Raw genomic sequence first — 15,549 nt, 5'->3', positions numbered from 1 at the left:
TTAGCAGATATAAAAAAGATGATCGTCGCACTTGCGCCAAATATCCCGCTTTTGTGTTTGTATTGTATTTGTGTGAGGAGGTCAAGGGACAACTAGGGACTTTTTTGGCATTTTTAAGCTTTTAGCGTAAGCTGTTTATTGATATTTTTTATTTTCATTTCGTTCATGAGTTAAGTGGTTTTTCTTTGTCATTCTACCACGTCATACCATCGCTGTAATTTCCCAACTTGATTTCGATCTCCCATCACCATGGCATGCCTGGCTATCTTGATCTGTAAGAATCTTGGGCATGCCAATGCTGAGTAGTGTGGTAATCTGGAGACTGGAGTGTATTTATTCATTAGTATTTCGAAGTGTATTGGTATTTAATATTATGAATTTGTCTTTCTGTGTCCCAGTGGATAAGGCATGTATCTTGAAGCTCAGCCATAGACCGCAGAATGGGGCCGGTAACGGGGCACTGTACCCCTTTTGATTTTGGCATTTTAACATAAACCCTATTGGCATTTCATGGAAAGAATGGGGCCAAGAGTTGGCAGTGCCTCCCTTGATTGAAGGTGTTCTGCTGCCACTGAGCTCAGTGGTGGCAAGTAGGTATGTTGATGTGGGTGTGAAGCTCTGCATCATTTGATCTGTATTTGTGTATTCAGCCAGTGGGTAGTGGGCACCTGGGCCCCCGGCCCAATCATACCAAATGCCTTAAATGCGCATTCACAGCATTTGATGACATTTAGAACTATCCAACATTCATTTATGCATTCGTTCGGGCAACATTCATAATCATTCAATTTCACACTATCAAAATCATAGAACAAGATTAGCTGGATGTAAATAAAGAGGATATTTTTTTATATCAGTGCCGTTAACTCCTGCCAGTGCTGCCAAATCCTATTATCAGCATTGGTAACTGGGCCCTGGTGAGATAGGTCTATGTAAGACCTGGGTGGACTATGCTGCCATCTGCCTGCAATACACTAAACTTTTGATTTAAAGTACCTACCTATCACAGTTGCTTTGTGTGGCACCCTGGCCCCTGGGCCCTACGCCACCCATTCTTCTTTTTGGACTAGTTTCTAAATATGAGAAAGTTCATGTATGTACTCTGGTACCTATATGGTAACCATTCTATGTTTTGTAATGTTCAGGATAAAGATGTGGATTCTGAAAGCATCTCATTCAAACTGATGATGATCTCATTTTTGTTTTTTTGCAGATTCTGGTGAGGTTCAGTGATTTGGACAGACATTCTGATTAAGTCAATTCATGACATCAGAGAGAAGACACCTGCTTAGGATGAACTCTGCCTCCAACAGTGGTTTCAAACACTCTTATTGTTTTATCAGTTCCACTAGGTGATGAAAACTGTGCTATGAACTAGCAGCACAAATAAAACAAAAACAACATTAGAGGGGCTTGTCCAGTGTCACCTCACCCTGAACAAACACACCAAAGCCAGTGATGGAGGACGCTGTGGAGTCAGAGGTGCTGTGCAGCTTCTTTGCCAGCCACGGCCAGCTGCTGGCCGGGATCGCGTGGGGCGCGCTGGGCCGCGCTGAGACGCTGCTGGAGAGCGTGCTGCTGCTGCTGCAGCTCTGCCTGCTGCGCCCAGAGATGGTCGGCGTGGCCGTGGCCATCGGCTTCCTCACGCTGCTCATCAACGACCGCTCGTTCGCGGCGCTGGTGAGCATCTGGCGCGCGGTGGCGGCGCGCGTGCCGCTGCCGGGCGCGCGCCGCGTCACAGACATGGCGGCCGCGCTGTGCGGTGAGACGCCGCCGGCCGAGTGGCGCGGACGGCGCGCCACCGCCTTCGCCATCCAGGGCCTGCGCGCCAAGATGGAGGACCGGTTCGCGGCCGAGGAGGAGATGGCGCTGGGCCCGTCGGGCCGCGCCGTGTCCGTGTACGCCGTGTATGACGGACACGGCGGAGACGTGAGTTACCGGGGATCGCAGGGGACGATAACCCCCACAGCACCCCTCACCTATCTCCCGTAGCTTACCGACGGTGGCTCTTACCATGTTCCCGTTCTCTGTGATATTTTATTTATGTTGTGAGAATGCTCGAATCATTTGTTTCTTATTCCTTGCCTTGTGCTGATGCTAGTGTGCTCCAGTTCATCTACTGCTCAGAATATTGTTGTACGATTTTTTTTTAATGAATGTCTAACCTTTTCCTGTGATGTTTTTACCTCATGGATGATGGGCACTGACAGCAGCTGATGTTTGCTGTTGCAGTTTGCTGCCGAGTACACTAAGGACCACCTGATCACGGCGCTCAAGGTCAAACTGCTGGAGCTGCACGCGCAGCGCGCTCCCGCGGCCGAGCCGTCGGAGCCCGCCGAGCCGGCCGGCCCGTCCGGCCTGCTGGCGGCGCCGGCCCCGCTGCACCCGGTGGCCTCGGCGCCAGGTGACCTCAGCGGCGAGCCTCCGAGCCCGGACGGGCCGCCGCCGCCGCCGCTCATCACGGTGGAGCCGCCGGCGGAGTCGTCTGAGCGGCCGAGCGCGGCGCCGGCGCGCTGCCACGAGGCGTACCAGCGGCCGCGCGCGCCGCGCCGCGCCGAGTCAGCGCGCGGCGGCCTGCAGGGCGACATGCTGGTCAACTTCCTGGGCGAGATCAACTACACGCGAGTGCTGCAGGAGGTGTTCAGTGAGGTGGACGACCGACTGCTGGACGCCGCGCGGCGCGAGGCCAACATCGCCGGTCAGTGGGCACTGGGGAGGGCACGCGACTGCAGAGCAAGGGTAACCCAGTCCTTGCCTCGTTCATGCTACTATTTTCCATCAATCAGAGGCTGCATGGGCTGTTGCGATGCTGTATTTTACATTCACACAATGTTCCGTCAGGTACCACGGCGGTGGTGGCGCTCGTGGACGGCGACCAGGTGGTGGTGGCCAGCTGCGGCGACTCACGAGCCGTGCTCTGTGACGCGCGCGGCAACGCCGTGCCGCTCACCACCGACCATAAGCCCGACCAGGTACCTATATTGTAACCATTGAGCGACAATCTACCGAGTACCGACTGAATCGGCCATGGTGGGCCTGTGTGAGGGGACAGGGGCCTCTGCGGCCCAACTCGGCCCGGGGCTGTGGCTATTGGCTAGTCCCTGCATTGTGCAGCAGTGGACAGGGATTTAAGCTGCGGAGTCACCATGACATGTTCACTTTTGGTGTCCGATAATCCTGTGCTTTTCTGCTTTGTTGTAACGTTTACCATCTCATGGCCACGTTCCTCTCGACACAATGTCCCTTGACGTGTCTCTCAGGTGCATCTTGCTGTACCTCGCTGCAATATCTCCTGGCAGGATGTCGTCGTCCTGCGATGTCTCATTTCGTGTGTCTTTCATGACATGTCTCAGCTCCAGCAGCTATCCTGCCATGTCTGGTGTTCCTGTCTTGGCTCCTCTCCTCTCTTATCATTACTCTCGGTCTCGACCTGTCATGTCTCCCGTTCTGTATCCCCTCAGTCATGTCGCCTCTGACGTCCAGCGACCAGCTCCCTTATCTCCCCTGACATGTCTCCTTACGGTATCTCTCCTGACATATCTTCCGTTGCGTATCTCCCCTACTATCTCTCTTATGACGTTCCTCTCTTATCTTTCGCTGGCGTATCTCCGCTGCCCTGTCTCTGACGTCACCCTGCGATATCTCTCGCTGACGTATCTCCCTGCCTCTCACCAGCTGGCAGAGAAGAAGCGGATCACGGAGGCGGGCGGTTTCGTGACGTTTAACGGCGTGTGGCGCGTGAACGGAATCCTGGCGACGAGCCGGGCGCTGGGCGACCTGCCGTTCAAGGAGCGCCGTCTGCTGACCTGCCGGCCCGACGTGAGCACGGTCAGCGTGCGCCACCACGCGGCGCCGTTCCTGCTGCTGGCCTCGGACGGACTCTGGGACGCCGCCACCGGCCAGCAGGCCGTCCAGCACATCCGCGACCGGCTGCACGAGCCGGACCTGGGCGCGCGCAGCCTGGCGCTGCTGGCCTACCAGCGCGGCTCGCTGGATAACATCACCGTGATGGTGGTGGACCTGCGGCCCGGCCAGCTGGGCCGCAGCGGCAGCTTCCGCCGCCAGCCGGCCAGCTAGGCGGCCCGTCCGCAGCTCTCACCGCCCGGCGGGAGGGCGGTATCTAGTCAGTCAGTCGCCTGTGTTAGCGGCGGAGGCGGCCGTGTGAGGGCGGGCGGGGAGGCTCCGCCGGCCGTGCTGTGGGTCTGTTGTTGACCGGCCGGGAAGGACAGAGGGCAGTCGACTCCTCCACTGCGCACGCCCTGCACAGTTGCAGCGAGGCGTGCGCTGCGCCTGGCGCGCTACGAACGTTAGCGTGTGACATGTGACTGAAGGCTGACTCTCTGCGCACTGACAGTTCTGCTTATGTTTACGCGTATGACGTATGACTAAAGGCTGGCGTCTCTGCGCACTGGCAGCTCTGCTATGTTTATGCAATCACGCTGTGTTTACCCGATACATTCGGGACTCCCTACCCCAGGCTTTATGTTTATTATGGTCCTTTTACCCACAGTTGATGATGTGTTCCCGGTAGATTACCAGTGATTGTTTCGTTGATTTCCGGTAGCTTTCAGTACCGTTTCCCTCCCGCCGCTCCAGCGGTCGCTGATGATGTTCGTCCCGCTAGACGCGCGCTATTTCCTGCTGGTGCCGCCATCCGCACACAGAATCACTGCGATATGACTGCAACAAAGGCCGACTGCTGTTGGCGCCCGTTGTTACGCCTGTACGCCGACACAGATTTATGAGCTTGTTCGGATTGTTATGTTTGTTGTATTTATCAGATGAATGAATATAGATAAATACAAAATTGTGTAAAAACATCAGCGTTGGCGAGTGTGGGCTGAAACAGGACTACTGACGGCCCCAATGTCGGTTACGTCGGGAAAAACCAAACACATGCACACCACGCTCCAGCAAAACGAACTTTCAGTGAATCCGGAACCCTGTACCTAAAAACTTGGGCAGACTAAGACTAGGGCAGTAACTGGGGCTATTCACAGTACCAACAGTGCCATAAGTACGCAGCCTTCACGGGAAGGACGCGCGAGACTGCCCAGGTCCGTGCATGTCGCGTGTAACACAAACAAACACATGGACATACGGCGTCAGGCGGCCCACAGTGACAGCTGTCGCAGCTCACACAAAGCCAGCTACAACACGAGAGACTGGTGGTGATCAGGGCTCCGTAGCGACTAGGCAATACGTCCAGGGCAGGCCGGCTTGCTGAGTGATCGGTGCAGGACAGCCGATTAGACGGCAGTCTCCGGCCAGATGACTCGACCTAGTTCACTAGTGGTCACCAGCGGTGAACACTCCAACATTCTGGACCAGAGGCCTGCTGCAGCCGCGGCTCACGGCTCGAACAGCTGGCTGAGCAGCAGGTCCAGGTCGGCTGGCTCCTCTAGTTCCGGTGTCGGTGACGGCCCGAGTCCCGGCGAGCCGCTCTGCTGCCGTGGGGGCTCCGCCGCGCGGTGTCCCTGCCCGTGCAGGCTCTCAGGGTCCGGTGAACCAGCCGCGGCCGGCGGCGGCGAGTGCAGCGGGATGTTGGCCAGCTCTCGCGCCACGCTCTCGATGGCTCTGTGTAGTGGGGAGAGCGGAGACGGGCGCCGCTCCGGCACCGGGAACTCGAACAGCTGGCCCAGGTCCAGGTCCAGGTCCGGCGCGGATCCCAGATCCAGATCCGGCGCGGATCCCAGATCCAGGTCCGGCGCGGATCCCAGGCCCAACTCCGATACGGGTCCGATCTGCATCTCAGCGGCGGGTTCCAACTGCATCTCCGCCGGCACTTTGGGAGCCAGCACTGCAGGATGGTTGGGCACATCAACCGACATACCCTCTGGAACGGCGTCATTGCCACGCTGCGTATCGCCCATTTCGGCAGTGACCGTGCTGCCCAGGCCAGCAGCAGCTCCGCCGCCCAGGCAGCCGGCAGACGTAGCGCCGTCCGCCCCAGCTCCGTCCCTGCTGTAGGGTGCGGTGTGGACTGGGCTCCCCTGACAGACAGCTGCCCCGCCGTCCGGGCCGGTGACAGGCGCCGTCTGCCACCCGCCCGGTCCCCGGCTCAGAGCTGGCAGTGCTCCGAGCTCGGCGCCGCTCTGCCGCGCCTCCGGTCTGTCCGGCCCGGCGGCCGGCGGCCGGCCGCTGCTGCGCTCCTGCCGCGCGCGCAGTTTATGGACCAGGCGCCGCAGCAGCACCCGCGATACCTTGGGGCGGTACGGCAGCTGAGCGCCTACCGTGTCTGGCAGCTGTGCGGAGACCACGGCCGGCAGCTGCCCGTTGACAGCACCGGGCAGCTGAGCACCGACACCGCCGGGCAGTTGAGCGCCGGCCGCGTCTGGTAACGGACTGCTCATTGTGTCCGACAATGGGCTGTTGATTGTGTCCGACAAAGGGCTGTTGATTGTGTCAGGCACCTGACTGTCCATTGTGCCTGCCCGCTGATGGTTCACTACATCCGGTATCTGGCTGTTCACTGCGTCTGGCAGATGTCTGCCGACTCTGTCCGGCACTGACGGCTGGGTGCCACTGGACGAGACAGCAGTGAGCCCCGCGCTGCCGGCGGGGGAGCCTGCTATAGGTGCTGACACCGGTTCCACGCCGTCTCCCGATGGACCGGCGATGGCGAGGGGACTCGATGGGCCGGCGGCCGGCGGGGGCTGCTGACCGGAGTCCGACGGACCGGCGCCGTCCCGAACCGGCTCACCCTGGGTGCACTTGTGAGCGCGAAGACTCACCTGAAAGGGCAACAGAATTCAGACGCGCCATTCAGAACGACAAACAAAGGCTAATGCACGCTGTAATAACGCACTTTGGTACAGTAAACTGGGCGTGAATGCAAATGATTTATTCAGTTATTCAGTTCAATCAGTGACAGCTATAAATCGACCGATTTGCAGAACAAATTAACCTAACAAAACACACTTATTTGGCCCGATGATGCACGAAGGTGTGCGTTTTTTATATCAAGCAAACCGAAACGAAAGTTTTAAAACAAAACCATCGACTGACGAATATCAAGGCATTAATTTACTGCTGCTAATGGTTACCTTTCGTCGAATGGGGAGACGTTTCTGTACGCACCTGTACCGCTCCCGGTCGCTCAGCCTCCACACGCGTTCAGCTGCGGTTAAAGGTGGGGAGTGGTTAGCACAAACAAACGGTAACACACACGAATAGACGGGTCCGCTAGGCTGAAACTCCATGCTGTTAGAATTAACGTCAAATCATGACAAAGAAGAGTTGCTGGTAAAGTAGCACTGAAATCCGTTAGATTTAGATGAAGTGAAGTGGTCAGTTACAATGGAAGGCTCAAAATAGGAGTTACACCAGTTGACGATTCACATAACGCAAATTAAATACAGGAAAAAAAATTATCAACAGAAGACAAATCGGCATAAGTATAGAATACCGATAATCCCTACAATGGGAAGAACGAAAAACATTAGAGTTAGGGGAGAAACGACAAAATGATGTTTCAACACACAGCATGCTCTGGGTACGCTGCGACTGAAGGGAACGCACACGGCTGTGCGCTGGGGAAGTGTACGCCACTACTGGGCCAGCTGAAGATACTCTGCCAGCCAGGGCTGTACTCTGCTGCTAACAGGGTCAGGTCTGAGCCATACCTACGACTAATACCGAGCTAACGACAAAGCCTGCATATCTATCTGTTCCCATTGATCGGTGTTTAGTGAAATCCAACGGTCCACTGTCCTGGTCTCCGCAGGGACCAGTATAACACTGTCTCCCGCACACAGCTACGGTGGCAGGTGGTGGAAAGCCGCTCCGCAGCCCGGAGAACATCTCTGGATCTGGGTGGGCCCCCGGACGTGTGCTGCCCGTCCACCCCTCACCTTGTATCTGAACCCGCTGTGGCACAGCTCGCAGGTGTAGGGCAGCGCGCCCGTGTGGATCCGGCGGTGCACCACGTACGTTATGCGCTGACGGAACGACTTCCCTAGGGAGGGGTGCGGGCAGCATCGTCAGTTAGGAAACATCAACATGCCAGGGACATGCGCAAAGACGCACATGTCGGTCAACGCTCAAAACTCGGATAAAATACACACAGTCTGTAACAAACAGCACTTGTACAATTAGACTGGACACAAGAAAAAACACAAAATAACACCGGTTGTGATCCATCTAGGGACCGGATCATATAAATTGTACAACTTGAGTGAAGCCAAACAATTAACCATATATTCACGTACAGTTGCGGAAGACCACGATCCCAGAGCCCGCCCCTGAGGCGGTTCGGTTTCCGCTCAGCCGACTCGCCGTTCGGTGCCCCCCGCCCTCCCGCCCCCCTCTGAGACTCACCACAGGTCTCGCACGTCCACGGCTTCTCCCCGGAGTGGATCCGCATGTGGTTCTGCAGCGTGGCCGACTCGCGGAAGGCGCGGCCGCACTGGGGGCACGTGTAGGGCCGCACGGCCGTGTGGTACTGCTGGTGCTTGTGGTAGGACTGCTGCAGCGAGAAGGCCCGGCCGCACACCTCACACACGTACGGCGTCTCACCTGCCACCGGGAGCGGGGGGAGCGGTCAGGTAACCAGCTGACCAGGCTATTAGCAGGAGCACGGAGCAAACACACGGCGAGAAAAGCGACCTAAAATGTGGACTTTCCTGTGTTAAAAATGTCAAATAGCGAGCCAATGTACGCGCTCGATAAACATTGCGCAATCATAACGAAATTGGCACGAATATTATCCGACCCCTGATAAGGTTTGTAATAACTCATGCTACGCCCACAAAAGTCACTCGACCGATATGCTAAGTCTTACCGGTGTGGAGTTTCATATGCTTCTTGAGAAACTGCGCGGTAGTGAACGTCTTCTTGCAGGTGGGACACTCGTGTGCCGAGCTCTCCTTCGTTTTGTCGTCAGTGGATGGAGCATGATCCTGCAGCAGTGAAAAACGATAAGTCAAGGCTCAATTAGCACCCGAAGATACGACTGCGAAGTCTCCGAATTGCAAAGAATAACGATATTTTATGGTAAATTGGCGTGCAATAATTTCAGCTAAATTACTACAATACCTACAGCTAAAGACAGCTTTAGGTGAGTATCGACTTAACAATTTCCTACTTATGCTACAACTTCATGGCGATATCGTGGCAGAAAACCGGCCAGTGGCGGCGTCCTTACCGTGCCGGTGAGTCCGTGCGCGGCCGCCAGGTGTCTCTGCAGGCGGCGGCCGCTGGTGAAGCGGCGCTGACACACGGCGCACTGCTCGCACGCGCCGTCACCGTGCGCCAGGCGCCGGTGCGCCGCCAGGCCGGGCCGCAGCCGGAACACCCGGCCGCAGTCCTGGCAGGCGTGCGAGGCCTGCAGCAGCCGCCGCAGCCGGCGACTGCCGTCCCCGCGGCGAGCCAGCTGCAGCGCCGGCGGCGACACGGCGCCGCTGGTTCCGGCGGCACCAGGGGACAGGAGACCACTGGTACCGGCGGCACCCGGAGACAGGAGGCCACTGGTACCGGCGGCACCAGGGGACAGGAGGCCTCTGGTACCGGTACCAGGGGACAGGAGACCTCTGGTACCGGCGGCACCAGGGGACAGGAGACCCCTGGTACCGGTACCAGGGGACAGGAGACCTCTGGTACCGGCACCAGGGGACAGGAGACCACCGGCGGCGGCAGTCGGGGGCGGCACGGGTCTGCTGGTGGTGCAGCTCAGAGTGAGATGGAGCCCGCTGGTGACGGTGGTCAGCCGTGAGGATGCTGAAGGTCCGGTGGGGACAGTGAATGGCTGCGGAGGCCCACCGGTATCGTTCATCAGAGCTATGAGTCCGACGGCAGCTGTGATCGGTGGCTGCAGCGGTCCGACGGCAGCTGAGATCGGTGGCTGCAGCGGTCCGACGGCAGCTGTGATCGGTGGCTGCAGCGGTCCGACGGCAGCTGTGATCGGTGGCTGCAGTGACCCGACAGTAGCTGAGATCTGTGACTGCAGCGGTCCGACGGTAGCTGTGGTTGGTGGCTGCAGCGGTCCGACGGCAGCTGTGGTCGGTGGCGGCGGAAGTAAGCTAGTGACGGCGCCGAGTGTCGGACCCAGGCTGCTCCGATCGGCCACGGTGCCCTGCAGACGGCTGGAAGAGCCTGCCGCCTGCGGTGGGCGGCCGGCCGTCACTGACACCGCACCCCTCGGCAGGCCCCCACGCGGATCCGTCGGTACTAGCGACGGAGCCGACCTCAGCGGGCCGCCGGCCGGTGAGCCCTCAGCGGCCGGTTCGGTCTCCGAAGCGTGCTTGGCGCGCATGTGACTGGTGCGGCCGCGGGCCGTTTTGAAGGTTCGGGAGCAGTGCGGACAGGAGAGGGCGGCGGACGGGCTGACAGGCGCCGAGCTCCGGTCCGCGGCAGGCCGGGGAGCGGTATGTAGTGCCGGGGACAGATGCCTGGCCAGGTGCTGCAGGTAGGACGGCAGGTCGGCCAGCTGAGTGCCGCAGATACCACAGCAGGATGGCCCACTGGCCAGCGCCCGCAGAGCGTGCAGTAGCCGCTCTGCAGATGGGAAGCAGCCAGGCTGGTGACACAGGGGGCAGGAAATGCTGCCCTCAGCAGGGGTTGACCACTGCCAGTCCATGAGCGTAAGCAAAGCAAGCAGCTCTCCTGAAAAATGAAAAAAAATGCAATCATTAAAAGGAAACATGTTCATGAAATTTGAGGGAAAAAACAAATACTTGGCAAGAAGGCAAAGTGATTCACATTTTAAGCATAACTCATAAAAAATATTTATTATGCCATATCCTTTAAGCTTATTTTTAGTAAAAACAGAATACACTTAAAGGGACCCTCCCACCTTCAAAAAAGTTTATGAATTGGCATGAAAGTGATGTCGCTCGGTTCAGAAAGAGCGAAAATGAATATCTACCAAATTTCACCGAAAAATATTCACCGGTTTTCAAGATATTAGACTTTTACTTTTGTTTACTTTTTTGGGATCTCCGCTGTTTCTAGCGACTTTATTTTAGAAGTGCGGCGTTTGCGGCAGATGTTGCGCGCAAATATCATATACCACCGCGTGCTACAAAACGTTTTAGTCAAACATTTAAAAATCGTTAGATATTTGCGCTGACGTCACACATTCAGAGGGGTATTCCTAAGCATTAGCCCCTCTGAATCAAAATGCTGCAATTTTGAAATTCAATATTTCCGATTTAAGGCATTTCTCGATGTTGTGAGTGCCGAAACCGGTAATTGTGAGCCAGGGACCCCATTTTGGCTATCTCAACTCAAATCTAATGTTAAGGTGGGAGGGTCCCTTTAACTCGCACCCCGCTGGGGGTTCTGGATTTCCACGCCCTGCTGGGGGGGGGGGGAGGGCTGTTTGAACACCCCCTTCTAACTCAGCTCCTGGCCACTTAGCGATATGTGGGAGGCGGCGTTCGAAACAGCAATAAAATGACAAAATCACTTTGGTTATTTTTTTGGTTATGTCAAAGGTCAGGTTACCAGAGGTCATTGAAGGCAAAATCTAGCCGATGTTCATGTCAAACGTCGACAATTTCCGAGAAGCCAACACATAACTGGGGAACCCATAGAGCTACAGCGCCCCGGAACAGCGCATTTGATAGCCCTAGTAACGCCATTTCTGAGTAATTCTCTCAGATTTGACCTAACGTCAACGGTTTTGCCTGCAGGGGCAAAAACTGCCAAAAAGGCAAATTTTTTAGGAAGCTGTCTTTCTGCAATAACCTTTGACCAAAGCCTTTCACGAGCTTATGTTTACCAACATTGTGTTCCTCTCATCAAGATGCATCGAATTAACTATATCTTGACCTTGAAAGGTCAACTTGAAAATTTGACCTCAGGTCAAGGTCATGACCTGACCGCTCAATTTTGGGTCAAACAACTCCAATCCTGAAACTGTGGCACAACCCCTGCCATCAGCCATGCACACCTTCTAAATCAACATCAACAATAACCAACTGAAACATAAATGTTAGGTTATAATTGCCTGAAAAATAATACAGTAATGGCAGAAGAAAAAAAACGAACTCTTCCTATCATGACTAAAAAACAAAGATTAGTTACGTGTGTAAAAACAAAAGGGAAAACTCAAAAGCATGTGGAAAATGAGCAAAATTTTACTCCAAACTCAAACTGCAAAGTCTCGTGTACGGTACCTAGTCATCATCCTACGACCTACATTATGAATGAAACGATACCATTGAATTTCCATTTAATGTAATAGGAACATATACCTAAGGAAAACAAAAATAATATTCACCTAATTATAACTATCACAATAATAAGTAATAACTCAAACTTGAAACCAACATGCGAATATCGTGTGAGCGTCTGCGAAATACATAATAACTTGTATTTAGGGCCTTGTAATAACTATTGTTGGGTGACATCGCGAAATACATAATAACTTGTATTTAGGGCCTTGTAATAACTATTGTTCAGGGAAGTAACCTGTAAAATGCTCGCCGAAGCCAAGTTTTCTTTCTTGACAAATCAACAGCCAGCACAGGTTGCTGAGCTGCTAGCAAAGAGAACAAGTGTTACTATTGAATGCTTTAAGAATGGCGCCAGCAAATGAAACTTTTTCGCTGTTTATGTCTACTATTTGCTTCCATATCACTGCCATATTGGAATGTTCAAGGATTTTTGGTATCTGCTCAAAAATCCCTGACCGCCGTTGATACGCTTGTCGCGCTTGTCCAAGATTACTTTCGCTTGTCCAAGGCCTTATCATACAAAGGAATCTTGATCATACGTACGCTTGTCACTAGTCTGTAGTCACTACCTCCTGTACCGGTCCGAAGTTGTCCTGACACTGTCAGCGTATATTATAGGTACTTACCTATGTACAACTGGCGTAATTTATCGGCTGCCGACAGCCAGCGGCGGAACACCTTCGGGGGGGGGGGGGGGCTGCCGGCTGCCGACTTTTGGTCCCATTCTTTCCATGCAACGTCCATAGGGCTAATGTTAAAATGCCAAAATCAAAGGGGGCACGGTGCCCCGGTGACCTCGCCTCCCCGTTCCGCCGCCTATGGCTGCCAATGTCGATTTCAGCATCTGCCGGAACAGCTTGAACGGTAGGACCTGGAAGACAGGTAAGCCTGCGATGCGACACTGCCCACGCTTCCCTCCATCAATGTGCATCAGGATCAGACAAACTAACCTCTCTGTTCCCCCTCGGTCCCTAGGTCTCAACCCTGAACTCATTCCATTCCTAGCTCACCCTCCGGAGTGTAGGTATTGGCGACGGTGACATGGTCGTCGGTCAGTGGCTGCCGGCGGACAGGGCTATTTTATAGGCAGCCCGACGGCCGCTGGAGTTGGCCAACTAGCCGCTCGGCCGGACACCCGTGAGCCCATCTACAGCGCCCCGCGGCGACACTTCCCAACTGGAGAGTGGGTCGCCGGTGGCCGGCGAAAATTGGTGGTTAGCTGTGCCGTGCGATACCCGACATGGGAGGATAAATGGTTGGCCACTCCTGTCTGAGGCGACACGGCCCGGTCCAAATTAGATCTCCCGGTCCAGGGCAGCTGGCCGGGCCGACATCACACCTGACAGTTGACACAGACGGGATACCGTAACATGGAACAGACATCATAGCCTAGACGGGACATCATTATCAGTAGTTTCGACTGAACATTTGATAACATAGACGGTGCGCTAACACATTAGAAAAGACCAGACATTAGGGCTGATAATCCCGGGATCGGGATCCCGGGATCCCGGGATTGTATTAATCCCGAATCCCGGGATTAGAAGCATCGGGATTTCGGGATCCCGATATTTTCCGTACAGAAACATCGTTCATAAAGTGTAGCTGATAGTAGGTATGTAAAAAAAGGTAAGTGAGTAACAACGCATTACAGTGCAGTTTTATGTCCAAAGATCTTACTTACGCCGTGCAAAGTCGTTATGCACAAGTATTGGTTACATATATACCTAATTGACATTGTTTCACACCGTCTCAGCATTCACAATGTGGCGAGAGACGAGCTCTCTCTCGGCTCATCTCTCCCTCCCTGCGACGTCCCTCGCTCGCGTACTCGGTTTAACAGATCATTTTGCACGATGACATACTATGCCGACTATCGAATTCGAGTCCATCGAGTGGGAGGAGGTCGGCCGTCTTCTCGTGACTGTGGGAGCACGTCTGGTGGCTCAGTTACTGTCAGTGCCCCGTGGCTGGACGATCCATGAGGCTGGCCGGGCGCCCTGGGCATGGTTACCGGTTACCGTTAGTGAATAATTATTAATTACGTGCCTTTGTGATAAGCTATAGCTAACTTTGCCAAAATATCGGATTTTGCTGAATTTAAAGGCAGTGCGGTGTGGGAACAACTTTTGGGATTAACTTTTCGCAATCTTCTCTGATGATGACGAAGGCCATAAGGAAAGAATTGGAAAATTTACCTATCTCAGGAAGGACAGGCATGGTAGCGCTGTCCTACAACTGACTGAAGGGCATAGTTCCTACGAGTGTTGAATCGGAACGAGTGTTTTCCACTGTCGGGAATATCGTCACAAAAGTGCGGTCGAGTCTTGGCGACGAAGTCGTTGATGCACTTTGCTTCCTCAAGTGCTACTACCGTAACAAGTGAATGTGACCAGGACATGCTGCTGGTCAGACGACCACAATCCGTAGGCACGTCTACTGTATCCTGACTCGAAATATAAACAAGAAATACAATGATCAATGTCATTCATGCTCTTATATTTGTTCGGGGTGAAGGTGTATGCCTGGTATTGTGTTTATGATGGTAAGGATGCGCCATATACATACGATATTGCAAGAAAATTCTGCTTTGTAGACAGGTTAAAATAAAAACTGCTCAATCCCGGGATCCCGGGATATCCCGGGATTGCATTTCTAAAATCCCGGGATCCCGGGATTGCCAAAAAGTCCCGGGATTATCAGCCCTACCAGACATCATAGCAAATACGGGAGATATAGCATACCTACATACACTAGACATCGTACCTAAGTCAGGGTATCACATCATAGACCGAATGTCGGGCAACCTAGAACACACCACAATAGACTGAACAGCATAGCATAGACGAGACATCATAGAGTAGACTGGAAACCATAGCTGAGCATAGACGGGACAGCGTAGCACAGGTCATCGGCACATGCTTTAAGCAAACATAGGTGCCATTTGTAGACGGGGAATCACAACACAAGTGCCGGATATTCTATGGCATAAGACGAAAGGCGAATATTATATGTTAAAACCTTGACAAGGCATCCCAGCATTGGCCGAATAGTCAGATAAATTAATCTGTCGTCCATACCTTTTCTAAATGAACTCGTTTCAAGCCGCTCGGTGTATCGATAGCGCACGGTACAGTCGGTACATAAAATGATCGACGTCGTCGTCACGTTATCTGTGACCTACCCTGACCATCTCGGCCATGCTCTGGCCGGGCGCAGTACCAGACTGGCGCTCGGTGTCGCCGGTCGCGTTATTCAATCACCAGCTGCCCTCTCCTAGCGGTCCCAAGTTAGTTCCCATCAAAGGCGGCGAGCTGCTTCCGTATCACAGCTTGCCGCAGCCATTTCTGCCGGGCACACTCAGCATAAC

General features: G+C 54.3%; 2 protein-coding genes across 4 annotated transcripts; one reads left to right on the top strand and one right to left on the bottom strand.

Moving 5' to 3' along the window:
- Positions 1–69: 69 nt before the first annotated feature.
- LOC122367221 (protein phosphatase 1L-like) lies at positions 70–4,820 on the top strand. 3 transcript variants are annotated; one of them, XM_043340134.1, is made up of 5 exons: positions 70–126; positions 1,214–1,929; positions 2,233–2,698; positions 2,842–2,972; positions 3,676–4,820. In XM_043340134.1, exons 2-5 carry the CDS (start codon positions 1,459–1,461, stop codon positions 4,075–4,077), a joined length of 1,470 nt encoding a protein of 489 aa, XP_043196069.1. In that variant the 5' UTR covers positions 70–126; positions 1,214–1,458; the 3' UTR covers positions 4,078–4,820. The 3 variants fall into 3 exon arrangements, with proteins under 3 accessions (XP_043196069.1, XP_043196071.1, XP_043196070.1); XM_043340136.1 differs by lacking the exon at positions 70–126 and adding an exon at positions 151–214; XM_043340135.1 differs by lacking the exon at positions 70–126 and adding an exon at positions 270–594.
- A 1,773-nt stretch (positions 4,821–6,593) lies between these two features.
- On the bottom strand, positions 6,594–12,333 carry LOC122367220 (zinc finger and BTB domain-containing protein 16-like). Its single transcript, XM_043340133.1, has 7 exons — positions 12,224–12,333; positions 9,146–10,602; positions 8,783–8,900; positions 8,320–8,517; positions 7,854–7,957; positions 7,081–7,120; positions 6,594–6,734 (listed from the first exon to the last, which is right to left on the bottom strand). The coding sequence occupies exons 2-6, from the start codon at positions 10,574–10,576 to the stop codon at positions 7,100–7,102; spliced, it is 1,872 nt and encodes a 623-aa protein (XP_043196068.1). The 5' UTR covers positions 10,577–10,602; positions 12,224–12,333; the 3' UTR covers positions 6,594–6,734; positions 7,081–7,099.
- Between the last annotated feature and the right edge of the window lie 3,216 nt (positions 12,334–15,549).

This window comes from Amphibalanus amphitrite, unplaced genomic scaffold (genome assembly GCF_019059575.1).
Source record: "Amphibalanus amphitrite isolate SeventyFive unplaced genomic scaffold, NRLGWU_Aamphi_draft 000858F_arrow, whole genome shotgun sequence".
NCBI lineage: Eukaryota > Metazoa > Arthropoda > Thecostraca > Balanomorpha > Balanidae > Amphibalanus > Amphibalanus amphitrite.
Note: the sequence above shows the minus strand (reverse complement) of the source record. Positions and strands in the feature narration are given on the sequence as shown.